General features: G+C 43.5%; 1 protein-coding gene across 1 annotated transcript in view; it reads left to right on the top strand.

The window, feature by feature from the left end:
- ACBD3 (acyl-CoA binding domain containing 3) overlaps positions 1-4,882 on the top strand; it is a 36,018-nt gene extending 31,136 nt beyond the window's left edge. Inside the window, exon 8 of the mRNA XM_050948565.1 lies at positions 2,672-4,882. Within this exon, the coding sequence (XP_050804522.1) occupies positions 2,672-2,877 (206 nt within the window). The 3' untranslated portion in view covers positions 2,878-4,882. The remainder of the gene's footprint in view (positions 1-2,671) is intronic.
- Positions 4,883-27,290: the final 22,408 nt, after the last annotated feature.

Genomic DNA, 27,290 nt, shown 5'->3' with positions numbered 1-27,290 from the left:
GGTCCTCCCAGAGCAGTAGGGCTTTGAAAGTTAACACCGCATTGGAATAAATGAGGAGGTTAACACTTCTTTAGAATCATTTCTTCAGGCTGTCTGCAGACACCACTGCCGTGGTTACACTTGGCTTACATTTCAAGCTTTTATTTTGCAACCACAAGGTCTGAAATACAACTTTTTAAAGTGAAAACTTCAATTCTGGTGATTGTTTGGCTTCAGGAGCCATGGCTCTGTGCGTGTCTCTCTGTTGTGCTTATGCCTTGGTCCCTGTTGCCAGTTTTTATGGTTCTATTTTACTATCTTGTCCTCTTCTCTTTTGGTGTGAAAGACACACCCAGGGAAACAAATGTTGCTGCTGTTAAATGCTCAACTGATAAGCTGATTTTTTTTTTCCTCTAATCTGGGGGCTGTAAGAGAAGTGATTTAAAAAAAAAAAAAGTTCCTTAAACACTGTAGTGATGCTCATGTAGACTGTTGGAGTTGATATGCTCCATCTTGAACAAGGTGCTCAAACATTGCATGCTGGGGTGGAAGGATGATCTTGGTATTGTGATCAAGGCAAAGGGGAGAGGCCTGGATTTTGTTTCTCATCCTGATACTTTGTCACCTTGAGCAAGTCACTTAACCACTCTCTTGACTTCCTAATCTGTAAAACATACCATCTTGGATATGGCTATTGAGAGGCAAAATTATTTCTGCACTGAGAGTTCTTTGATAGAAGGAGCTGTAAAGTGCAAAGCTTGTAATGCTGGGCTGATGCTGGGACCTGTGGGGCTGCATCTGCACATTGAAGGTTAAGGGAAACCTTTGTTTTAGGACATGACCTTTAGGCTGTTGAATTTCCTAATATATGACTATGTGGTAGGCAAATCTGGACATCCCTGCTTCTGCTAGATATTAACCCAGATAACACTTGGTGCCAACTAGGGTAATAAGATAAGCCACTGCTAAGTGAAACGCTCCTTCATGAAACTTAAAAAAAAAAAAAAAAAAAAAAAAATCTTAAACACAAAAAGTCACAATGCCAAGTGTCAGTTTGAGAAGTAACTACACAGTATGGTGAAAGCATTCTTTGTAATCGATCTTTGGACATTGCTAAAGCTGATGGTTTCCTGCCTTTCCCTATTGGCATTGCAGGCCTTATGTGCAGTGATTTGAAACCTAGAAAAGGAGCCTTTTGTACATGTTCACATAGCAATGGAGGTTGGGTAGAGAGGCCCCTTTGAAAACTTCATCTGTAGATGATATGGCATGATTAAAACAGGTGATAGTGCAAGTGAGTTAAAGTAGCCTGATGTGAGGGAGCATGAGAGATACCACTCTTAAAAGTCAGAGATAGAAAAGATTTACTAGGTTGTGTGTCATTCTCCTGTCTCTGATGTATGAGTATTCTTTACTGTCTAGTCTCCAGTATCAAACGACTCAAGCAATGAAATACCCACTTCCACTATTCTATATGTTAGACCAAAACTCAAGACATGGTGGTGAAAGTCTCTATATATCTTTAATACTTCCCTAAAGGATGCAATTCCTGCCCTGCTGACATATTTTCCAGGAAGGAAATTAACCTCAATATCCTCTCTTCCAAGACCTGATGTTGCAATGACCCGGATGGCCAAAGGCTTGGACCCAGGTCCTGTCCTTCAGCCACCGGGGAGTCTGGCATGCCATTGCAGGAGCTTGTGACCCAACCATCTGTCCTCTGCCACTGAACTGCTAGGCCACCTTCGGGTGTGCTGTATCCTGCCTGCAAAAATTGTGCACAGGGGTTTTCTTGCAGGTACACCACTGCTCTGCATAGACAAGTGAACAAAATGACCTGTGAATACTTTACAACTGAGTGAACCACATCTGGAAATGCCTCAGGCTATGACCTTAATTCAGCCAGCTGTGGTCTAGTCATTAGGTTAGGCCACCTCACTTAATGGGCTGTTCTTCAGCTCACATGAATAACAGGAGGTCAGCCACCCTAACTGTTGTCAGGAGTTCAACAGTTAGCTCAGCTAACCTTTATTTTACTGTGCCAACAGTCCCTGAGTCTTTTCATTATGTTCTATTAGCTCTGATCTTGAGCAAAAGCAGCTCTCAAGAGAGGAGTCTGAAATAACTGGGCTTTGAGATCCTCTGACAAGAAGCTGTAAAATTGCTTATGGTTCAACTCTGAGATGCTGAGCAGCAGTTGTTCTCATTGACTTTAATGGAAGCTGTGTTGGCTCAGGACCTTTGAAAATCAGGCCCTGGCTCTGTTTATCATTTAACATTAGTGGATTCATAAAGTGCATGATTGATGAAGAAACCCATGATCAAACTGAACTAAAAGCTGGTTTTCCCCTTCTTAGCAATGTAATGTCACCACAAAGTACCACTCATTCATTTTTGTAAAATGGATAGAGACTAATTTCCATGCTTCATTTTAGAAATCTTACCTCAGATCTTCCTCATGAATGCTTAGTTCCTCAGTCTCCCTCCTCCCTCCTAAAAAATAAATTAAAAAAAAAAAGTTCCCAAATAGTTAAACATACTTCTTATTTTGTTACTGAAATAACTTTGATTTGTGTCTTCCTGGTCCCTGTTGGGCTAGCAAAACAAAAAACAAGCCAAGAATTTTTTTATTCTTTATTTGCATAAAATCTCCCAGTATATTTAATGACTGATCTTTATTTTTCCACTACAGAAAACAGTGAAGAGAAAGCCAAAAAGAATGCCAGCAAGCCTCAGCTAGATGAAATAGTGCCTGTATACAGACGAGACTGTCATGAAGAAGTGTATGCTGGTAGCCACCAGTACCCAGGGAGAGGAGTTTACCTCCTTAAATTTGACAACTCCTACTCATTATGGAGATCAAAAACAGTTTACTACAGAGTTTATTATACTAGATAAAGATGTTGCCGTGTCGGAGGCTGGGGCTGTGCAGAAGACATCATTTTATTCGGAATTTTCTTCAAACATAATGGATCTTTTGAGTCTGTATTTTACCCTGTCTGGTGTATCTATACGGTTTGTGTGTGAACTTTAACATTAGAAGCTCGGATTTTTCTGCTGCACAATTGTAATGAAGATCACATTGGGCTTAGCACAGGATCTCCCAGCCCTTAATGACATCAAGAGGTTAGCCAATGAAATCACTGGCTGCCAGTGCCTAGACTAAAGTCACACTAGTTGCATATACAAAACCTCCAAACTGTTACTTACACACACAAGCACGTAGTGTCTGAACAGTTGTTGGTATGGTGTTGCCTGGTCTGTGTGCTTTGGGAATTTATGATGATTTGTTATTAGAGGGAGTCTCATCCTTAATGGGCAGAATCAGATACGATTTGCAATGTAGCAAGTCTCTCCCTTAAACTGTATTCAGATGTCAGATTTTTACACCATTAAAACTTGAAACAAGTTGTCTCTCTTCTGTCGTCATGCAAGAGGTAACTTATTCCCTTTCCTAAAACAGTGTAGTGAATAAAAGTGAATGGCATTTGTTTTCAGTGGGGCTGCATAGTCTAGATCAATACAACAGTACTGTAAAAATGGAGCCTCTTGTCTGACTTCAAAATTGGAAGATATACCCTGGATAGCAATTGAAAATAAATGTAACTAGTGACACAAAGCAGAATCTGAGTGCCCCCTCCACCTACTGCTAGCCCTGGTGGGATTCTGGCACTGAACCAGAGGATGAATAAATTCTTATCTTGTTTGCTGATTTGCTGTACGGGTAGACTTCAAAGTGAAATCAGTTTTCTGCACAACTCTCAGCTTTGCTTTGTGTTTTTTGTAAACCTAAATCTGCACATAGTGCATTTAAACAATTATCTGAATCATTTTGGTGAAGTGTAGGGATTAATGTTGCACTAATATTATGGAAATCACTGCCAGGAACAACCCATTTTAGTTTAATCTGGGGGTACTTGTGTGCAAACCCTCCATGCTTTAATTCTAGTTTTGTAATTATGTTTTTCAGGGAAAAGCAGAATGTCCCTGCAGATCCTTAACTAATTTAGCTTTAATCTCTCGTGCCATATTTCATAGATACTGTTGAAGCATTTTCATAGTTTGTGCTCTGAAAACAAATACTGATGGTTAACTGGTGCGTATCTGCAGTAACAGTGCACGTTTCTATGGAGCTTTGCTTTGAAAGAGTGAGAGGGAGTTCAGGTATGCTAAAGGTGAACTGCGCATTCTGCATGGGTAATGCACTTGATTACTGTTGCATCTTTCTCAAATCACTTATTGCAGTAGGATTTCCATTGATTAGTTGCAGCTTGTACAGTTCCATAACCAATAGGGATGGTGGCGTTTGGGGGGGGTGTTGTTTTGAATCTGTGGTTTGTATGTACATGATTCACTTTTTTTCTCATACCAACTGTGGAGAGAGAAGCTATAGAATGCTTAACTTGTCTTGGCATTTGGTTCAGCAACACACTACTAGCTTATAGCTAGCTAGTGCTGCTCCAGCCAAAACACTTGTAAAATGTTCTGCTTGTGTACATACAGTATATAGGCCATGGAGTTAAGAAGTACCTTGCTTTTTAAAAAAACCAACCTGTATTTAAAAATGTACAAAATAAAGGCAGGCACTAATATTTCTTCCAGTTTTTGATTTAGATTTTGTCCTTACAAAAAAGTTTGACTTTTCTCTAAAATATATATATATATATATATATATATATATATATATATATATATATATATATATATATATATATATATAATTGTTCTTGGGAGCGGTGTATGTCGCTTTAAATGGCAGCATTTACTGTTGCGTGTTGGGTGTCAGAACTTTTCAGTTTCCGAACTTTTTTAATTGCCTCTGGCTGTTTAGTACAGTACAAGTGCGATTTAAAATACCTTGGAATAATATATTTAATCTTAATTAAAATACATTTATCTGTAACCCTGTTGGCTTTTTATTAACTTTACCACTGTAGATGGCTGTTCAAGTAGACATGGTGGTGGTTTTTTTTAAATGCCCTTCCTGTCTATAAAGATTCACAGTATACAGTAACCTTTTCTCCCCTCTTCTTCAGTTCTGCTATACTTATACCCTGCCCCGTGCCTGCTAATAGTTATCAATTAAAAACCACAAGGCTGTGTGGACAGTTTGCTTGAGGATGTGCATTGGAGAAGGTTAATGTCCCTCTGGGGTGGAGCTTGTCTGCACATAATGAGTATTTTTATTACCATGTCCTACTGTGCTAGACACTGCACCAACCATTCCTGCCTTGAGGTGTGTAAAGTCGCTAGAGACATGGATCTAACAGAGTAAGCAATGTGATGGTGTCAAGTAGCACGTTTGTGCCATAATGTTTTTTTAAATGTTGAGTGGATTAGGCAAAGGAAGGGAGCACAAAGGGCTCACAGAGTGCGGTTAAGGTGAAGAGAAACCGCTTTGGGAGGAGGGTATAAAACCAAGCCAGAGTGTGTCTCCACTTAAAACTTTTCCCTCCGAGTCCGTGCTCCAGCACCTACTGGGGGTACTGTACCTGCTCTTTGCCGGTTTGTCTGAGCTCTGGCACTGAAGCCTTGCTGGAACTTTTCTTCCCCATAGCCCGCATTATCTTAAGGAAGTAGCACTGCACACATCCTAGTTTGGTTTTGAAACCTTCTGTCCCTTTTAAAAAAAAAAAATACCCCAAGTTTGACTCAGCCCCTCATGATTCAGCAATCGAAGTTAATATTTGTACCCCAACATTAACTTAAAACCTCTCTGAATATGAATTTAGAAGGACTGTTCTAGTATTGAGAAACTTGTCCTAAAATATATATTCCTCCAGCAACTGCTAATACTTCTTTGTAAGTAATTGAACCAAAATTAAAATGGTTTTCTGTAGATTCTGCTACCTGAAGGGATACTTGTGCAAGACACTGCTGTGAATGAGAGGTTAGTTGTTTTTTGTGTTTACTTCCTATGAAACAATGTCAAACATACTGAGGGCTAAAAATATATGTAGCTTTGGGGGGATTAAAATTACATAATGTAAAGCAGAAAACTTCCTCTGTATCTTAGCTGATTGGGTTGATTCCTGCTGTGTACAAACTTGATCACTGCTCTAGCAGGTACCCAAAGAGAGAACCTGCTTGGAACTACTCCTTTTCAATTCTCTTGCATTATGCACCATGATGCAGTGTGATCCTCTAGCTTACCTTGCTTCTGTATACATGCTGAAGCCTGGTCTACACTAGGAATTTACATGGGATAGCTATGTCTCTCAGGGGTGTGAAAAATCCACACCCAAGAGATGAAGCTATACCCACCTAACCCCCAGTAAAGAGAGTGCTACATCAATGATGGAAGAATTCTTCCGTCAGTCTATCTACCACCTCTGCTGGCATAGGTAGTGTCTACACTGAACCAGTGCAGGTGCACTGCTGTAGTGTTTATGTGGACATACCCCTAGTGTATGTGGCTCCAGCCCCATACTTCACACTGAAGCCTAACTTTGTCTTACAGATTTAACATTTCCATGAATAAACAGACTATAGCCAGTTTGTGTTTCACCTTTTATTGATGACAAGTCTGAACCAGTGTCTCCATCATCCTATTAAAACTCAGTTCAGTAGGAAGGAGCACTGTCTGGTAGCTATAATGCAGGAGTCCTAGCTATGCCCAGCCTTAGTGCAGCTTTCATGTATTAGTCATCAGCTTCATAAATGGATTTGGGCATCCACCTCCAAAATTTAGATCCTCAAAACTCTACCATCTAACCCTGTAGGCATCAAAAGTCCCTAGACTCCCAAGGTTCTGCTGGTGAACATACTGTGGCACCTGATCCTGGTAGGTGTCTCAGGTCCCACTTAAGAGCATGCCTTGTGAATTAGGTCCTACACAAAACCTAGCCAGGGGAGATGGAGGAGCCCCACCACTCTCCTCTTTCTGGGCAAGACCCTAGTGCTCACCCAGGACCTAGGAGACCAAGATTCAGATCTCCCCTCTCTGCTCTGGAGCAGGGTCTTGAACCCAGGCCTCCCACCTGCCTGGGTGTCCTTGGGTAATCTCACTGTCTCCTGTTGAAGCTGTTCCAGATGTATGACACAGATTGCTGCTGGGACTGGAGACAGGTTTCCTGGGAGTGTGTGCTAATCGCTAGACTAAAATCCATCCCTCTGTATAAATTAGTCATTGGGCTGAAGTGGAGCAGCTTCAATGAGAGCTTGGGGAATACCCTCTGGCACCATCATTCTTCATGAGAAAGTGCTGAGCTAGCTTAGGTACCTAAATCTGGGACAGGGGTCACAGCTATGATCTCCTCAGCATTTCCTACTGCCTAGCTTAGGCAGCTTCCCAGTCAGCAGGCTGGCTTGTGAATCGCTTTCTTTGGCATGTAATTCTGTCCATGCAGTGTACAGGGAACCTAGGCCCGGGCTGAGGGGTCCACTGGCTGGCAGGGTACGGATGCAGCTCTTGGTAACACTAGCTCCAACTGTAAAATGGGGTCAACAATAGCCACCTCCTAGGTGGCTTGATTGGCTATTTGCTTTGAGCTCGTTGGATGGGAAGCACTATAAAAACACACATTAGTTCTATCTACCTACCTAGTAGATGGACCACCTCCTGTGGCAGATAATTTTACTGAGGTTATGGTTGTATGTGGAAGGACGCTTCATGTTTGCTTAACATTGTAATTATACAGAGGTCCAGCTAATTCAAGAGGCAGGCAATAAACATCGGTGGTTACAATGCACTGTGCAGCATTGTGGCTAAAAATTGAAAGGAAGTGACTGACTCAGAGGTCCCCTCAAAAGTGACCTTTCAGTCCCTCCCCCAAGGGAGCTGAAGAACAGTTCAAGTTGTTTCTACCCAGAAGTTGTTAACAATGGGCTGGCCCATGGATAATGAGTTGGTCTCAAATTCTTAGTACACACACTTGGATCAATTAAATGGCCAATATTATTTTGAATCTATATAGGCTCATCCTTAACTGTGGAGCTGCCACTAGTGCCTCCAGAGTTACAACAGCTGCTTTAAAGAGGATAGAACATTTTGCAGAAGCAGTAAATGCTGACGGCTTAAGCCAGCCTGTAACGGAAAGTTGTTAGTGATTCTTCATCTGAAGCATTTGTTAGTGGCTACCAGCACAGCCAAGATAGTGGACTGGAAATGACCACTGCTCTGATACAGTGGGTCAGTTCTTATGTTCCTCTCTTTAACTGCCCTAGAGAGGACTGAATAGGCCAAGATGTTGAACTATCCTCTCATCCCTTACCTCCCCTGGCTCAGAGTCAGGCATGCTGACAGTTTCTGCCCAGTAAAGCCAATTTTTAAACCCTGCAGGAGGGCCAAGTTACACCCAGGATGTGCTTGGTCCAGCACAGATGGCTACCTGTGTTGATACCATGTCCTTTAACCAAGAATGTGTTTACAAGGGGTGATGATTCATTTAGCATTCATAACTCAGGCAGAAACTGCAGGCAGATGCAATCACTAGATAATTTTCACTATAACCCTGATCCTGTGACAACTGAGGTCAAGGGTACAGGCTCAGACCCTGAGAGCACAAGTCTCAACCCTTCAAGAGGCAGGAGGAGGTTCTCGCTGCTCTGTAGGCTGGCCACATACTAGCCAAAGTCCAAACAGTCCATAAGGTATTTCTAGGGTGCCTATCACTCTAGGTGCCTCATATAGATGAAGTTTGTGCAACACTCCTTTCAAAACCAATCAGAGTTGGAGGGTGAGGTTAAAAACGTAACACTTTAGTTTTAGACTGTGTGAGAGAAAACTAAAGATTGCATCTCAAAGCAGAACAGCCTTTCCTGTGACAGAGACAAATCAAGCTGCTTTCTCCTTGTGCCGTATATTATTAACTCATTGAAGGAGACCTCCTCCCCACCTCAAGCTGTCCCTATCAAAATCCTCTCTGAAATCTGTTAGGGGAGGGACAGTTAAGTCCAGAAATATGAAGAGTAGTTTATGGTAAAAAATACAGATTAGAAAATTACAAATAGACCAGCTTAAAGCCATAAATAAAATGTATAAAAGTCTCTTTTGGCAGAAAGCCTAAAACTGGATTCCAAAATTCAAAACCACAGAGTCTTCTCCCCTGGGGGCAAGAAGCTCAAAGATTAATATCCCAGAGATAAAGATTTAAATAATGTCCCCAAACAGCGGGGGAAGGAATGACCATTCTATGTAACCGTAATAGGGTGAAACTGAAGGAACAACCAAAAAAAAATCTGCACTTATACACAGCTGCATTCAAAGCACTGTATAAACCAACCACCGTTTTTTTTTTAAATACTAGTTGCCTGTACTTATTTGAAGTTATTCAAGGCGAAGGCACTGAAGTACAGATATTCTACTCTTAACATGCTGAACTGTCTCCTGAAAACTGCATGAATGTGCTGCCACCCAGGGATTCCCTTTTGGAAAGGGCCATTCCCTGCTAGCCACTGATGCTGGCTTTCAGGTTCTTACAAGAACCTGTGTATAGTGAGCAAGAATTAGAAATTTCAGCTTGCACCTTCCATCTTTTGTCTGGAACACGTTCTTGTTGGGCACACCACTGAGTACACTACTTAGCCACTTTCGCCTGCTGAGTAACCTACAGCGCTGACCTGGCCCACTTAATTCATGCTACTACCCAGGGCTCTGTGGGTGTTTTGCCAGGGGAAAAGCCTGCTGCAAGCCTGGGCCCTGAAGTTAAGCCAGCTTTCTGGGCGTGGTATAACCCCCACTGTCTGTAGAGTTACACCAGGAATGATTTGGCCACACTAGTGTTTCATTCCTTTTACCCCAACACATTATGTTTGATGCAAGTTAAAGGGGAAGACTGTCCCGTCATACAATCCTATCGTGGAAAGAGGCAGATTTCAGTACTTCTGTTCTTTACAGTTCCTCCAAGAGAGACGGGGGGAGAGGGGAGGAAATATCTTTTAGTGGCCCCACTTCTGCTGGTGACAGAGACATGCTTTTGAGCTTCAGGTCTGATGAAGAGCCCTGTGCGGCTCAGAAGCTTGTCTCTCTTACCAATAGAAGTGGGTCCACCAAAAGATATTACTTCACCTACCTGTCCCTTCATATCCTGGGCCCAATACAGCTACAACTACACCCCAAACTCCTTCAATAGCAAATCCTTAAAAGCCAGCCAGTCACCATTTGTTTGTTTACCTTTTGCCTTTCCCTTTCTGCATGAAAGTCAGCAAGGTCAGTCTCCCTTTTGTTTATCAGGAGTTTGGCTTGCAGGTTCTCAGGGCTATAAAAAATTCTTCATATACTGTCACCAGACTGACCAATCTTGATAACACACATTGCTTTACACCAGGGATTCTTAAACTGGGGGGTCAGGACCCCTCGGGGTTGTGAGGTTATTACATTAAGGGTGGGGGAGGGGTCACGAGCTGTGAGGCTCCACCCCAAGCCCCGCTTTGCCTCCAACATTTATAATGATGTTAAATATATTAAAAAGTGTTTTTAATGTACAAGGGGGTTGCACTTAGAGGCTTGCTGTGTGAAAGGGGTCCCCAGTATAGAAGGCTGAGAACCCTTGCTTTACACCTTCAAGACATTTTACCCATAACTACCTAATCATATCTGTAAGAAGGTAAAGGAGTAGCATTATTCCCCTTTTACAGATGGGAAACAGAAAGGGATTAAGTAATTCGTCGGACGCAAGGGACTGAGCATTTAGATTTGTGAATTCCTGTCTCTGATCAAACCATTTCTCTAAGGTGCACATGACTCAGACATGCCATACAATCCTGCTGCCATTAACTTCAGCCCCAATGTCAGTGCCTGAAGCCCCCACAACCCTGGAGCCCATGTGAGCCTGAATGATGCTCTCTAAAGGCCACATGACCAGCATGGAAATACACTGCTATTCTTGGTAAAGAATTACAGGTGAGCAGTGAGACTTCCCATCGTTCCCAATCCCAGCTGTAACTGATTGGTACTTATCTCTGCTCCTGTCATACTGCAGAGATAGCTTCAGCCGATAACTGAACAAGCGTCAGATATTTATGACACAGGCAGCATTTTGTCTTGTCTAAAGCCAAACATGGAAGGTGTGTGCCTGTGATAGCTGCTTCTAGAAGTCTGCACGCTGCCCTCTCTCCAGCCCTCATTTCTCCCCCTCCCCCACCCCCTGCTATGAACAAGGAGAGGCCTTTCTGGCTTCTCCATCTAGTGAATACCTCCACTGGCTCTGCAGTGTCTGCCCCTTCCTTTGGCTGCAGCTCCAGGCACTCGCACTGTTCCTCTGCTGGAAAGAGCAGGTCAGCAATGCCACTCACAGCTGACAATGCTCTCGGCCATCAGCAGTACAATACCCTCCTCCCCATGGGACCCAGGGAGATCAGAGTCCTCGACCATAAAAATGGCTTGCTTTGTGCCATTGCTGGCACCAGATACCCATGTCTAGACCCAAGCAGCAGCGCAAACTTGTGTTCACTGTACCCTCAAGCTGTTCTCTGCTGAAATTTATTCATTTGCACTTTGAATCCTACTTCTGTTGAAGTCAATAGGGGCAGGATTCAATCCTTCACTTTACCCCTTGTCCATTAGCTTCCAGCCTCCAAAGGTGAGCTAGAAAACAGGTTGGTGACTTTCCTTTCTTCTTGAATTCATAGCTCCCAGCAAAGAGGAACCATTAGATCAACTAGTTCAGTGGTTCTCAACCAGTGGTATGGGTACTTCTCAGGGTAAGCAGAGGTCTTCCAGGGGTTACATCAACTCAGCTAGATATTTGCCTAGTTTTACAACAGGCTACATAAAAAGCACTAGCGAGTCAGTACAAAACAAATATCATATCGACAAATGACCTCTTTATACTGTTCTATGCCCTGAAATGTATGAATACTAGTTATATTCCAATTGATTTATTTTATAATTATATAGTCAAAATAAGAACGTGAGCAATGTTTCAGTAATAGTGCGCTGTCACACTTTCGAATGTTTATGTCTGATTTTGTAAGCAAGTAGTTTTTAAATGAGATGAAACTTGGGGGTATGCAAGATAAATCAGACTCCTGAAACGGGTACAGTTGAAAGGTTGAGAGCCACTGATCTAGTCTGACCTCCTCCCTAACACTCAGTTAGCCCTGTTTTACGCACAATTACTTGTATTTGACGAAAACCACCTGTGTTTGGCTAAAGCATATTTCCAAGAAAGGCATGCAGTCAATTTGGGGACAGCAAGAGACCATCAAGTCCACACTTCACTGGGTAGTTTGTACCACTGGTTAATCACCCTCACTGTTAAGAATTTGTGCCTGGTTTCTCCTCTTTTTTGTCTGACTTTAGCTTCCTGCCATTGGTTCTTGTTATGCCTTCTTCTGAATTAGGGTGTCTACACTGCAATTAAATACCTGCAGTAGGGCTGTTAGCTGACTTGGGCTAAGAGGCTATTTAACTGCAGTGTAGACATTCGGGCTAAGGCTGGAGCCTGAGCTCTGAGACCCCCAACAAGCAGGGAGGGTTCCAGAGCTCAGGTTCCAGCCCAAACCCAAATGTCCAATTAAACAGCCTCTTAGCCTGAGCCTTGTGAGCTCAAGTCAGCTGACACAGGTCAGGCACAGGTGTAATTGCAGTGAAGACAGGCCCTTCAGAGTCAGTATTTTCTCCTTGGGAAGGTACTTACACACTGTAATCAAGTCACCTCAATCTTTTGCCAAACTCACAGACTGAACTCCAAGCCCCTCGCTATAAGGGGTCATCTCCGGCCCTTCAAGCGTTTTGGTGGTTCTTTTTGGTACACACTCCAATATTTTAACATCCTTTCAAAAATGTGGACACCAGAACTGTACACGGTATTCCAGTATTGGTCCCACCTATGTCACACACAGAGGTAAAATCACCTCGCTGCTCCCACTTACCATCCCCATTCATGGACCCAAGGATTGCATTAGCCTTTTTGTCACAGCAGCACACTGGGAGCTCATGTTGAGTTGCTTGTCCGCTAAGGGCTGGGATTCCCAACGGGCACTGTAACACTGAGCACGGCATTGCCTGACTTTTAGGTGCTCTGGGGCCTACTGGACTTCACAACCCGGTTTAGGCACCCTGACTGCCTGTACAGTTTACGGGGAGAATTAGGCCTTTAAGAATAGGATTAAAAAACAACAGCATGCTGAGCAGGGAGCTGCCTAACCTAGCCAATAAGAAATCATGAGGAGAGGGGTGTGGCCTACACCCCACCCCTCAAAGGGAGTTAAGTGCCTACCTCTGGGGGCCAGAGGGAGATGCCTCCTCCACTCAGGATTTGCAGCCTTGAACTGTCTCCTGGAGTGAGTTCCTGTGGGGATCTGGGAATCTGTCAGTGCAGCTTATGAATTCTAAGTGACATTACAAAGTTATTATGGAATTGCTGTATCGTGGAACACCCCAGTCTCAATAAGTATTCACCACTGCTGACAGGGCCTGTAGCAGGTACACACGAACTGGAGGCCAGCGAGGGGAACTTAACTTTAGCAACTGGGTTTTGACTGGATGATAGGTATGCTAAGGGAATTTGCTTGAGCTGGAAGGAGACCTGTCCTTCTCTGTCTGATGGGAGTGGGGAAGTGGAGCAGTGGAAAGTTTCCAAAGCAGGAGAAAAGCAGCAGGTGATGACCGAAGCAAAGGGTTATGAAAGCACTCACAGGACGAAGACTTGGAGACCTGTGCTCAGGAAGTCTGGGCAGGAGGAGGGAAGCAGACAGACTGACCAAGGTCAAAGGAAGCAAGCTGACCTGGAGGAAGAGAAGGCTCCAAGTTTCAGAACATAAGCCATGCACTGGAACAGAAGGATGCTGGACAGGGCGGGCCCAAAGGACTCCAACCCCAGCCTCAGGACTTCCCTGGAGCAGTGAGGAAACTGAGGCAAGGAAATGCATGTAGGGTTTATTATTCTTGCGTAGATCTGTGTATTTCTCATATGATTAAGTAAAGAGCAATAATGTGTTAGACTTCTGTGCAAAGTGTGTGTGTGTCCGTGTGTAAGAAACCAATGGTCTGAAATCTTTGGGTGAAGTTCTGGGAGAAGGCATGTTTAAGCTACAGGGGGAGGCGGAGGAATCAGCACTACTTCCAGAGAGTGAACAGCGGGACTGTGTAGTCACACTCTTAGGAGAGGGTGCTAGATAAGAGGATCTTCTCCCCAAACTTGTGCCTTGGGACAGTGCCCAAGCTCTGTTCTGACTCTGGGGTTTAAAACACCCAGGGATTCAGTGACTTCGTCCCCTCACAGCAATCCGGTGAGCCACAAACAGTGGGAGCCCAGCCAGGTGTGTGACAGGTGACCAAGCCAGGTCATATATCACACACACAAATTATGGAGGAGGAAGTGGGAGGAGTTACAAAGGGATCTCACAAAACAGGGTGACTGGGCAACAAAATGGCAGATGAAATTCAATGCAGGTAAGTGCAAAGTAATGCACACTGGAAAAATAATCCCACCTCTACATATACAATGCTGGGTTTTACATTAATTTTCATTATGCAAGAAAGATCTTGGCATCACTGTGAATAGTTCTCTGAAAACTTCTGCTCAATGTGCAGCAGTGGGCGAAAAGGCTAACAGAATGTTAAGAAAGGGATAGAAAATATCACAATGCCATTATGTTAATACCTGGTGAGCACCTCCCCTTGAATACCGTGTGCAGTTCTAGGCACCCCCTCTCAAAAAGGATATAGTGGAAATGGAAACATTTCAGAGAAGGGCAGCAGAAGTGATAGAGTCTGGAACAGCTACTATAGAGGACAGAGGATAAAGATGAAGGCTGTTCAGCTGAGAAAAGAGACTACCAAGGATGGATAACACTGAGATGTATAAAATCATGACTGGTGTGGAAAAAGTGAATAAAGACATGTTATTGACCCTGTTGCACAATACAAAATCTACGAGTCGCCTGGTGACATTATTAGGCCACAGGTTTGATACAAACAAGAGGAAGTACTTTTCACGCAGTACATAACTAATCAGTGAAGCGCATTGGCACGGGATGTTGTGATGGCCAGAAGTGTAAGTGGGTTCAAAAACAAGACTGGATACGTTCATGGTGGTTAGGTCTATCAATGGCATTTATCCAAGATAGTCAAGGACGCAACCCCATGCTCAGGGCAACCCCCATAATTGTCCTGTTCTGTACACTGCCCCTGAATCTCTGGTACAAGCCACTGTCAGAGACAGGATCCTGGGCAAGATGAAGCATGGTCTGACCCAGTATGGGAGTTCTTATGTTCTTAAGTGCCACTGTTCTTTTACCTAATAGCCTAGTGGTTAAAGTACGTACCTGGCACGTGGGAGACCCAGGTTCAAACATCTGAGAAATTCAGAAGGCTAGAAGCGTGATAATGTTGTGCCCGTATTCCAACAGGGGAAGCAGGATGACCCCCCAGGGCAACCACAGGCCAGTCAATCCCAGGCAAAATAATGAAAAAGGTGATAATGGATTCTATGAATAAAGGATTAAAGGATAGCAATAGAACCAATGCCAGTAGACACGGTTTTATGGAAAATGGGTGTCATCAGATAAACCTGATTTAATTCTTTGAGGAGATTATAAGTTTGGTGGATAAAAGTAACTGCCTAGATGTCATATGTTTACACTTTTTAAGGCCTTTGACTTAAGGAATCATGTTTTAACCCCAATAGACTGAATGTCAGGGGTTTATAATAGAGATGTTAAGCACAATTTGCTCCTCCAGTGTCTAGAAGGTTGATATAGTCCAGTGCACTATTTTTCTCAGCACTTAGAACTTTTGTGGAGTAAATCACATTGCACATAGTGTTTTTCCTATTAATCCATGCCCACTTTCCCCCTTCACTGCATTCTATATGTAAGCGGGGAATGGTCCCGCTATTGTGGGGAACTTTCCTGGCTTCTGCACTACCCCGGTGAAGTGGGCTGGCGAAAAGATGTGAGTCCTCGCTCCCACTTCCTTTACCCAGAGGACTCCCTGCCCTTGAGGATTCCCCTTCCACTTTCCTGTCTGGCAGAGTCCTCATTACCCCAAGAAGGCTGGGCCCAGGATTCCTGGGGGGCTCAACCCCCAACCCTGCTGTGGTCACCCAGGACAGGGGCTAGGGTGTCCCCACTCCGGAGTACTCTCTTTGCACTGCACACCTCCCTGATCATGCAATTTAAAGCAAATACAAGTTATTTAATTAACAATTAATTTAAAAAAAGAATAAGGAAAAATGGAAAAGATTAAAGGAAAACACATCACCCCGCTCTGTGGCAGGAACCATCACAAACAGTGTCTCTGGACATCAGGGCACTTCACAGTCTGTTCCTTGTAGATCCCAGGCCTCCTCCTCAGGCCCTGGCTGTGCTGCAGGGATGCTGCGGGTTGGACACTTGCTCTGGCGGTGGCCACACATGCTCAGGCTCTGGATGGCAGGGACCCTTCTCCCCAGTGTCACCTCCGCTCTGTCAGGGTTATGATTCCCCCTCCAAGTCTGGCCTGCAGAGCCTCTTGGCTGAGGCGTCTCCCTGTGCTGGGTCCACTGCCCAGGGTCTCCCTCACTCTCCCCAGCTACTCACCACACCCAGCTCCGGACTGCTCCAGCCCCAGCTCCACACTGCTTCAGCACGGCGGCTGCTGCTGCTGCTGCTGCTCTGCCTTCAGCTCCCTGGGCTGCTTCTCTGGCCTCTCTGGCTCCAGTTGCTGCAGCTCTGCTCCCAGGGGGCAGGTCTGCTCTGTAGGCTGCTTCTGTGACTCTCTCTCAGCTCTCACCTGCTTCCTGGGCTGCTTGTCTGGCCCCTCTGGCTGTGGTTGCTGCAGCTCTGCTCCCAGGGCAGGTCTGCTCTCTCTGGGCTGTGCTCTGGCTTTTTGGGCTGCAGCTCTCCTCCCAGCAGCTTAGCTTGGGTCCCTACTCTCGCCTTAGCTCGGCCCCACTCCATCTGACTCAGACAATTTCAGCTCACACGGAGGACTGGATCCCCCTGGCCTCCTGACTCCTTGATTAGCCTGCCCACCCTGTCAATCAGGCTGACCTGGAGCATCGGCCTCTCCACATTGTTCCTGGAGACTGTCAGTCTCAGGCTCCAGATTTCCCATCGACCCCTCCCTTTTTAGTGCTGGGAGCTAGCAACCAAACACTCCCACTGACTGTAAGGGGGCAACAGTCCCTTTACATATAGCCACAAAAACTTGTTGCACCAAGAGAGGGGAAAAAAACAACTACTCCTTCCTTCTCATTGGTTCAGATTTAATAGGCTCTGCCTTCCCTTTTATTAAACAATCAGTGGCACAAGGCCAAGAGTTTGTTTTGTCCAAGAAATACTGGGCGGCAGGTTATTCACTTAAGGTCATTTACCACAAAGCCCTGAATCATATCCAGAGTATGATTTGAGGGCCAAACAAGAAACAAATGACATCTATAGTATTAATACCTTACAGCTGGGTAAATTGTTCTCTCTAATTTTTTATGTCCATGTGTGGAATGAATTTTGTTATGTGCACCAATATGGAGGTGATGTGTCACACAGGCCAATTGATTTAGTTAAACCATTGCAACTTCTGTTAGACAAACTTTGCTTCTTCCACCTCTGCTAGGGGAAGTTGCATCTCACTTTTGCTCAATATTCCTTTGCTTCCCCCACAATGTCCAGGAAAGAAAATGTTTTCCTCCTCTGCAATGCTCTATAAACAAAAGCAACTTTCAGTACTGTATTGCCAAAATATTCTGTTATGTTAGCTATGAGCAGCAGAGGGCGCCAGTGTTATTCTTACCTAAGGGACCAGGCAGCGTTCTGTGATAAAAAGTGGGAAAATGAGGGTGAAGTAATACCAGAAGAGTTTGTGTTGGTGGACGTCCTGCAGAGTTATTCCAAGGCTCAAGATGTATAATAAAAGTGTAACATTCGTGGCCACTTAGGAACTTCACAGCTGTCATTATACCACAGACTGTGGCCACCAAAATACAATGGCAGGGCTAGGATTCAGATCACCGTGGTCCTAAAGCACAGACCTCTGCCATTGAAGCTAAGGCAGCTGCTCCATTAGCAGCATCAGTGCTATGGCCCAAAGCCAAGCACATCCAGTTCTAACAGTCCGGCAGTACAGCACATACCACATACCCCCTATCCAGCTTGTCACATACTCTAGGATCTGTACAGCACTTTCATGTTTGTAAAGCACCTATAAAAACTCTAACCAGCTAATCCTCACCACAAGTCTACAGCAACTGATGAAACTCATTTTTAAAGAAAGATGACTTTCCCAAAACTGAGCCCCTTAACCTGGCTTTCTGATCAACTCATATTTCATTGAGCCGTAATGACTTCCCCCTCTTAACTTGTTCACGCTGTCTCTGCACATAGCTCAAACCCTTTACTGTTAGCTACAGAAACAAAACAGTCTCCACCTCCAGGACAAACTTACCATCACCCCATTGTGATTTGACAATGAAACATTATTGTAGTTCCCTAGGACCCTTTTGGGTCCTGCAAGCTTGACCACTATTCCAAAATGGAGAGGATCTCAGAGGCAGAAGAAATGGCACAGCTGGCAATCCAGGTACATTGATAACTGAATATCTTAAAGCAGACTGCAAAATCTTCTAGGGAACTGATCACCATCAATACATTACCTGAGATAGCCCTTGAATGTTAAGATAAGAGGCAATGGCTAGAGGTTGAATAAGGGACTGATACACAAAGCTGCAGTCAGGATTTCTTTACACAAAGGTTGCTGAACAGAGAACCAACTGTCCAAAGCAATCTGTGACAGAAATAAGCAGAAACAAAAGGGAAGCTAAACAGAGGTTTGGAAATAAGGATAAATTAGCCCACTTGGTCTCTGGATGGAGGAACCAAAGGTGGGAGGAATGGGAGAATTAGATTTGTACCTCTCACCAAAAACTGTGTGATGTTTGAGAGACTTCGGTTACCCCCCCTTCCACTCACCCTAGTATTTTAACATTTCTGGACCCTTTGAGTGTCTGGATTTAGTAGAGCTAGAAGCAGAAGTATTGAAATACCACAAATAGGGGAAAATCTCTTTAACAGCCCCACAGTCCCCCTCAGTTTTGCAGAGCTGAGTGGGTTAAAGTTTTCAAACAGTGTATCCCTGGATAGGTCCCACTGGCTTTTATAAATCTGGCATGGCACCTAGCTATACAGAGATAAGCAATGCTTAAATGACCCAGCTGAATTCTATCTATATCTCCAAGCTTTTGTGATGTAGGTAAATATTTCTTGGACCCATACACCAGCCTTGATGGAGCTTAAAGTCATGACCTGGTTCTGGCCCTGCTAGGGATTGTAATTTAACTCGCTCTTTATTGGCACACCTATACCCAATCTTTGGCTTAGACAGCAGCATGGAATATATTAATCTGGCTGATAGTTCAATCGTCAGAAATACACACGAGCATGCTCATGTAGAGAGAGGATTGGGGAAGACCAAGCATTTCCTGGGTACACCTGGGGAATTTCCATTCTTTTGCTCATATAGCAGAACATAGTAGCCATGAGTACGGCAAAGGGAGACGACTCTGCTGCTGCTGGCCACGCATGTCTTTTTGCCCCCTGAGAAAAGGACACATACTGGATCTTTACATGGCAAGGGGAGTATTATAACTGAAAAAATCCCAGCACACATTATGGGTCCTGAGTGTCTACCATGATTTCGGAGAAGGATGGAGGTAAGCTAGGAAGTGCTCTTGCTGTGGGAGAAGTCTTTTTGAAATGTAATTAAAAAGTAAGGATATTTTCGGACCATATGATATATAAAAATGGCACTATTGAACTCAGCATATCTGCTGCCTGTGGATCTGTGACATGTAGCTAGACATCAAGTGGATAATCAGTTCAAATTCTTTTAGGCTGGAAGATCTTCTGGGAAGGGACTTTATATAGTTGATGTTTGAACAGGGCCAAATAGTCACCATATAATTAGTATCTAACTCACTTTGCTAACACAAACTAGAATTAACCACTGTTAGCCCACTAGGTACCATGCAGCTATGGGGGAACAAGGAGCTCTGTTCAAGCATTCACAGTCCACAACATTCCAGTTAAGTTCTGATAGCTGAACTTTGGAACTAGGGAAGAAATCTGTGGTGCTGGAAGCTAGAAAGTCAGGCTTTCACTTAATACAGCGATACAGTGAGTGTCTTGCTCTAGTCATTTTTCTAGTTACTTTTCTGACATAGGCCTCTGTTCAGCAAGATACTCTCAGCACATGCTTGACTTAGGCTTCATTGAAACGGCTCATGGGCATGAAGATGGGCATGTACTTGAGCACCTTGCTGAAATCAGGGTTCATATTTCTGCTTTAAAACATTATTATAGACCCATATTTATCAGAGATGGAGAACTGCACAAGCACCAAGCCTTGCCTACTCACACAAGTTGTACCAATGTGACTAACTCGGTTTAAAAACTAGTTAAATCAGCGTAGTCCACTTGTGTGGACGCTATGAAATGGGATCACTTTCTAAAGCTATTTTGTTAAATTGGTACGTGGATGTGTCAGTGAACACATTTGCAGGGCTTGTCTAGACCAGGATAAAAGTGCATTTCTGAAACATGTTAGTTAAAAGGCATTAGCTAACTTGTCTTCATACATACTCTTACAGAACAGCAAGTTATAGTTTAAAACATCTCTGCTGGTGGAGGTGAACCCTCCGAGGTGGAGCCAGTGCCACAACATGACCAGCTAAAGTGTGTAAAACACAAGTTGCCTGTCTATGCTAAGGCATTAACACTTATTAGCAAGCGCCTTTTTAAAAACTGTCTCCTCTCGTAGTCTAGACAAGCCCATATATATAAAATAGTAAACTAAGGGGTAGTTCTGAGATGGAGGCTCTTCTAGTTTTCGATAGGAGAAAAGTTTATAGCCAGCTTTATAAGAAGCTGACAGCATGTACACAGTTGGCACTCTGACAAATATAAAAGGAATAGCTGTGCATAATCATTCCAGTGTACGTTGGTAGAGAAAAGCGCTCTGAACTAGAAGAACTTCATTGTAACTCTTTGCACTCTCAGGCACATGATAAGGTGCATACACCAAAGTGATCAGAAAACTATTCTCCTGCTATCCCAATTCTGAAGTAACGCTGGGCTGACTCTGATACATGGCTGCTGCCATAGTTGGGGTCGCTAGCTGATAAGAAGTTAACAAGTAGCTTACCAGTGTTTCCTGTATCAAATACACCATGCTGTCACTGTGAGGAAATTCTTAAGTCTGTTCAATGTAATAGACAACTCACTAGTATATGTATATAAACATCAACAGTCAATACCAGACCATGGCAATTACATTTTGTAGCGACTTTTTTTTTGTAATTGTCTTATAATTGCATAATATCGCTGTAGATATTTGGTGTTGAACACAGGCTTCAAGTGAATTTTAAATCTCGAGTTACTCAGCTACACAGACAAGTACCTGTATGAAGTTTTTGTTTCACAAACCTAACTTTGCAATGGGCTCATATTTATTTTTTCACAGTAGGTAGGTAAACAGTTGATTTCTACAAACATCTGTTGCTCTTTTCTTGGGGGGTTGTGCTTGACTGACTAAGTGGTGTTCTTAACATAGTGTTGAATGCACTTATCTCATAATAGGTCTCCAGAAAGAGTTACATGGGACTAGGAATTCCCATGCCAATTGGAGTGCTGAAAAGAGTGCCTATGTTAAAATGTTACAGTTTAAGAATGCAAATTTTTTTTTAAGTAATTGCATGTCTTGCTACTTCCATTTTATAACTTTTCAGTTTTGGTGGTAGCGTAATTTCTTGCAGTGATGTAATTGAAGAATTTGATGAAACAGTATTTCTTTGAGAAGTACTCAGAAAATCTGTATTTTACGGCTTGATGACTGACATCTTTCTACAATTCTAACAGTAAGTGGAGTGCTACAGTTAGGTATTATGGGGAAGATGACATTATCCAGCATCAAATAGTAGATCTCCAAATGTAATTGTAAACGGGGATTCTTAAACAGGTGTTTTCCTAACAGAGTCCCACAGATATCGATGCTTGGCTCTACACACTCTTTAATATTTTTATCAATGACCTGGAAGAAAACAAAATCATCACTGATAAAATTTGCAGATGACACAAAAATTCAGGGGAGTAGTCAATAATGAAAATAAAAGATCACTCACACAGAGGGATTTGGATTGCTTGGTAAACTGGGCACAGGCAAACAATATGGATTTAATAAAGCTAAACGTAAATGTTTACATCTAGGAACAATGAACATAGGCCAAAGTTACAGGGTGGGGGACTCTACCCTGGGAAGCAGTGACTCTGAAAAAGATGTGCGGCATGCTGGATTATGAGCTGAACATGAACTCTTAGGAAACAGAGTGGGAATATGGCTAGTGAGTCACAAAGAAAAAGCCAAAGGTGGCCACAAAGGTTTTTATGTATCCAAGGCTCACAAAGGGGAATCTGAAGTAGGAGTAGAGGGGTTATTTTACATCTTTATCTGGCACTGGTGTGACCACTGCTGGAATAGTGTGTCCAGTTCTGGTGTCCACAATTCAAGAAGGATGTTGATAAATTGGAGCGAGTTCAGAGAAGAGCCGTGAGAATGACTGAAGGATTAGAAAATATGCCTTGTAGCAATAGAGTCAAAGAGATCCATCTAATTATCTTCATAAAAAGAAGGTTAAGGCAGGACTCAATTACAATCTGTAAGTAGTTACATGCGAACAAGTATTTAATAATGGGCTTGATTTTTAAATCAAGACTGGCTGTTGTTCTAAAAGCTCTGCTCTAGGAATTATTCTGCGGAACTTCTATGGCCAGTACTATTCAGAAGATCAGACTAAATGACCACAACGGTCCCTTCTGGCCTTGGAACCAATAAATAACTGAACTCCAAGACCCCAACTACCCCCTGTACCAGTAAAGGTCTGATTGAGATTGAAACTTTCACAACATGACCTCCCCCCTCTCCACTCCACCCCTGGTTTCTAAATTCTAAAGGTATGCAAGGCCAGCTGTATTCTGGATCCTCAACATTTCAATACATCTGAAGCTCTAGACAATCATCTAAGCAGCTGTCTCACTGCAGACCAAGGAGGAAGAACAAGTATTTTCAAGAAAGTATTTAACTGAGCAAGCGTATCACAGGGCTGCATTTCAGTGGCAGATGACGTGGTCTGTAGCTATGGTTTATGTATAAGAGTTCCGGGATCTTTTTGAATGGAAGGCATTACCTACATGTAAGATATTAGGATACGACTTCTATAGCCTTTTACCACTGCTAGTTTGTTTTACTGCAGCACTTAAGCACCATGCAAAAGGATGAAGGAAAAACATGAGTATCTTTAAGACAGCCCAAATCTGGAATGCATCAAGCTTGTAACCCCAGACATAGAGACAAGTAACTCTAGAAGTCAGTCCTACAGTCAAGGCAGAGCTGTACCCCATTATTAAAGGGTGCTCAATGGTATATCTGATCACTTTATCATTCCACTGCAGTCATTTTAAAGACAAGCCCCAAATGAAATCAAAAGTAAGGGATAGGAAAGAAAGAAAATACATCCAAGCCCTTTCTCCCATTAATAAAGCAGATGATAGGTTTGCTCCATTGGGAATCTCCTCAAAGGACTGATTCAAAAATTGCTGGACTCAGTTTCTCAAAATCTGAGCTAATTATTTCTTAGTGTTGTGTTGCCAGCAAGATGCATATGAAAGGATTCTCAATCCCATCTTGAAATACTTTAACCAGAGCCCAAAAGAAACACAAACAAGAAGAGACAACTACATTATTTGCATGAAGAAGCAGTGCTCTAGAAGTTATCTATGTGATAGTAGAGACAACTTGCATGCCCTTTTAGCTGTAGCATAGGTACAAATGTAATTCAGGTTGGATTTGATCTGTTTTTTCCTCGTTAGGAATGCTGTACACTCTCAAGAGTTCTTAACTAAAAAGAACCACCATTTGGATTTACTAGGGAATAGCAATTGTGGAACCAAATACCACTCTCTTTCTTTAAACGTGACATCTGTCAAGCTGTTTCAACTGACCAATGATATTTCAGTGCGGGGGTATGTGAATCAAAAAATCCTTAAAAAGGACAACAAAAAAAGCATTTGGAGCCATTTCTAGATTTGAGATCTGAGGGCCAGAATTAAAGAGATTTTCTTTTTAAACTTTCTAAAGCAAGACAAAAATCAGGGATAAGTGTCTCATCTCCAACGTGCTTCTTGGATTTCCCTGTGTAGCCTGCAGTCTTTCCACTGATATCCATAGGAGCATTGTATGCACACAATAAAATGGGACAGAGGAGTCCCTTGTGTGGATTAGTGAGCTGAAGGATGGGAAGAGATTATGACCCTGACACAGATGGGCATATGATATTTAAATACAAAAACCACTACTATAGGGAGAAGATACATTTTGTTTTGTTACTAAGCTTCATATGGAAGAAACAGGAAGAAAATGTTTGTGGGGGGAGCGGGAATTAGAAATATTGCTGTGCTCTTCAGTGATGTAAATGTGAGCAGTCTAATTTGTAATGCACCCATCACATGGTATCTGAGTACAAGATTTAAAATCACATGTTCTAATGAGTCAAAGTAGAATCTACTGCCATATATTTTCTCAAATGTAATAAAGTTCCCCCCGCTGCCTAAAAAAAGAGAAGGTCCTTGATTGGCCTATTTTCCTTGGTCTTGCAAGCTGAAATGTGAATGCTCTGTAGTACATACAAAGATCCACGAGATGTCTCTATAAAAACCCAGTATTGAAAGGCAGAGGAAGATTGGGTACAGAGGTGTTACTGGAAGGAAACAGAGTGGGAATATGGCTAGTGAGTCACAAAGAAAAAGCCAAATCAGAACCTGGACAGAGTTCTAGCTCTCACCAAGGTCTGGCGTCCCGTGTTCATCAGCAGATACAGCAAGACTTTGTCACTGAAATCTGTAACACAGCATAGGGCATTGGCATGAGGGAAAAGCCCTGTTACAAATCATTTAAAATAGCTTATTGCGGTAGTGCTCAGAAACTCCAGCCAAGATCAGCCCCCCCTTTATATTAGGCAGTGCACAGAAACATAGTAACAGATACTGCAGGCCCCAAAGAGCTTACTACCCAAGAAGAGGATGGGCAGGGAAACAGACACACAAATCGTATCAGAGATGGCCCACTCCATGAAGTGCAGGGCAGTTTAGACTCATAGACTTAAGGTCAGAAGGGACCATTATGATCATCTAGTCTGAACTCCTGCACAACACAGGCCACAGAATCTCACCCACCGACTCCTGTAACAAACCCCTAACCTGTGTCTGAGTTATTGAAGTCCTCCAATCATGGTGCAGGGGAGTTTAGATGCAAGATTTTGGTTCAGCCCATTCCAGATTTAGCCCTTCCCAAGGTCAGATTTGACCATACCCACAGCGTGGGAGTGTTTAGAATTCAGTGTTTCGGTATTGCTTACTGCAACTTTAATTTCTAACTCCCTGTGGGGTGGGAGGAGAAGGGACAGTAGGAAGGGCACAAGTGCTGCAGAGAACAAACGATTGCATGGCTTCTGCTGCAGAGAGAGCCCAGAGAATGATCTAGTGCTCCATCCAGGCACCCAGAGATCGGTGCCAATGTTAATGTGATTGAAGGGCTTCACACCCATCCCCAAGGTGGAAAGGAACCCTCACCCCTCTCTCATACTCCATACACTCTTCCAGTTTCCCCCAACCATTTATCCTGTTCCAGCAGACCCAGGACAACTAGAAACATGCCAGAGAGAGTTCTCTCACTGTACATCTGCAGCAGCCTGGACCTTTAAAAGTCCTTCATGGATAGAAAAAGTGAGGTTTGCTTTCCACCAGGACTCATTTTCTTCTGGTGAAGAATGGCAAAAGGAAGCAGGCGCGCTCTGGGGAGTTTGTCCCAAGAATTGTCAATTTCAGCCAATACCATCGTCCATTTCAGTTGCTTACAAATTACATCCCAAGCCAGAGCCTGCTCTCTTCAAAGCCAATGATGGTGGTAGGGATCAGAGAGTCATTTAGAACAGCGGAGTCAGCCAGCCTGCCGTCTTTGAACACACAGACGTAGTACTTATGGAGTTTACACCAGTGGGTTTTAGAGGAAGATACATTTAAAAATGAACCCACAGAACCCTGGCCCATGTCTGTAGCAACGTAAGTTATTCTGCTCTGTTATGTCAGAGATCCAGGATTTGGAACAGACAACGCTAGTAGAGGGTGACAGAATCAATGGCTCAAGTTGTTCCCTGCTGTGTTAAACACCACGTCACCTTTTCTGGACAGGAGGTGGGGGGGTTACTCACCCCAACCCCAGAGAAATGTCATCCCCAACACTGGATCCTCAGGAGGTCTGGGGCATGCAGAAGCTTTGTAACCCCCCAGCTGTGGCTCTTGTGATCCCCAGTTTCTGTATAGTGAGACTTCATGGGAACCGCATTACAAGAGACACCATCCCCAGCTACCCCCACTTCTACCTCCTGCCCCAGAGCAACTGGAGATGGGAAAATCAGCCCAGCAGGAAAACCAAGCTCTCTTTCCACCCAGAAGGATCCATCCACATATGGATCTAGGGGGCATGAACTGGACTAATAAAGTGAAACACTAAAACTGGAGTGAATGTTAAAAAACAAACAAACACAAATCCTCTTATGTACAGATCACACAAAGATGTCCTTGAAATAGTTTTCCTCTTGTGTCAACTACATCCATGAGCCAAGGTAGCTCTTCATAAACTCTCACAGAAATCAGAATTGGAAAAGCCGTGCTAGGTCCATCAATCAGTGTTTTTGCCCACCTATCTTCTGGTCAATGCAGGATTGCTCTCTCCTAGTACTTTGTGCAACCACACACGAGAACTTTGGGCTTAGGGGGGAGGGACCATGGACAAGAATGCGTTCCAGCCATACATGCCCTACAACCATATTGAGGGGAATAAATGAGAGTAAGAAGTTGGAGTTAATGTTGCCAGCACATGAGTCCTACCATATTTGGTGTTCCTCCAAAAGCCCCAGCTCCTGGTGTGCTGAGAGTCTCAGATTTCTTCTTCTTTTTTTAAATTTCTAGCCCTCATGATGGGGGAGAAAAGCTGAACCACACTTTGACCCACGTGTAACTTATGGGCTCAAAATGCAGGAGGTAAAGAAAGGGAACCCAACAGGGATTTAAAAAATAAATCAGGATTTTTAAGCTTGCCTCACACTATTGGAAGGCTTGGGGTTGGCAGTACCAGGACATGGCTCTATCTAAGGGACTTGTACAGCCCCATTGCTATAGTAACTGAGTGCCTCACAATCTAATTTATTTATCAGCAACCTGCAAGGGTACAGTACAGTACCATTATCCCCTTTTCACAGCTGTAACAGAACAAGGAATTGACCCCAGGCCTCCCAAGTCCCAGGCTAACACCCTAACCATTGGGCCATTCTTCCTCCTAT

The sequence above is a fragment of the Gopherus flavomarginatus genome, chromosome 4, assembly GCF_025201925.1.
Source record: "Gopherus flavomarginatus isolate rGopFla2 chromosome 4, rGopFla2.mat.asm, whole genome shotgun sequence".
Taxonomy (NCBI): Eukaryota; Metazoa; Chordata; order Testudines; family Testudinidae; genus Gopherus; species Gopherus flavomarginatus.
This window is presented reverse-complemented; position numbering and strand designations above follow the sequence as displayed.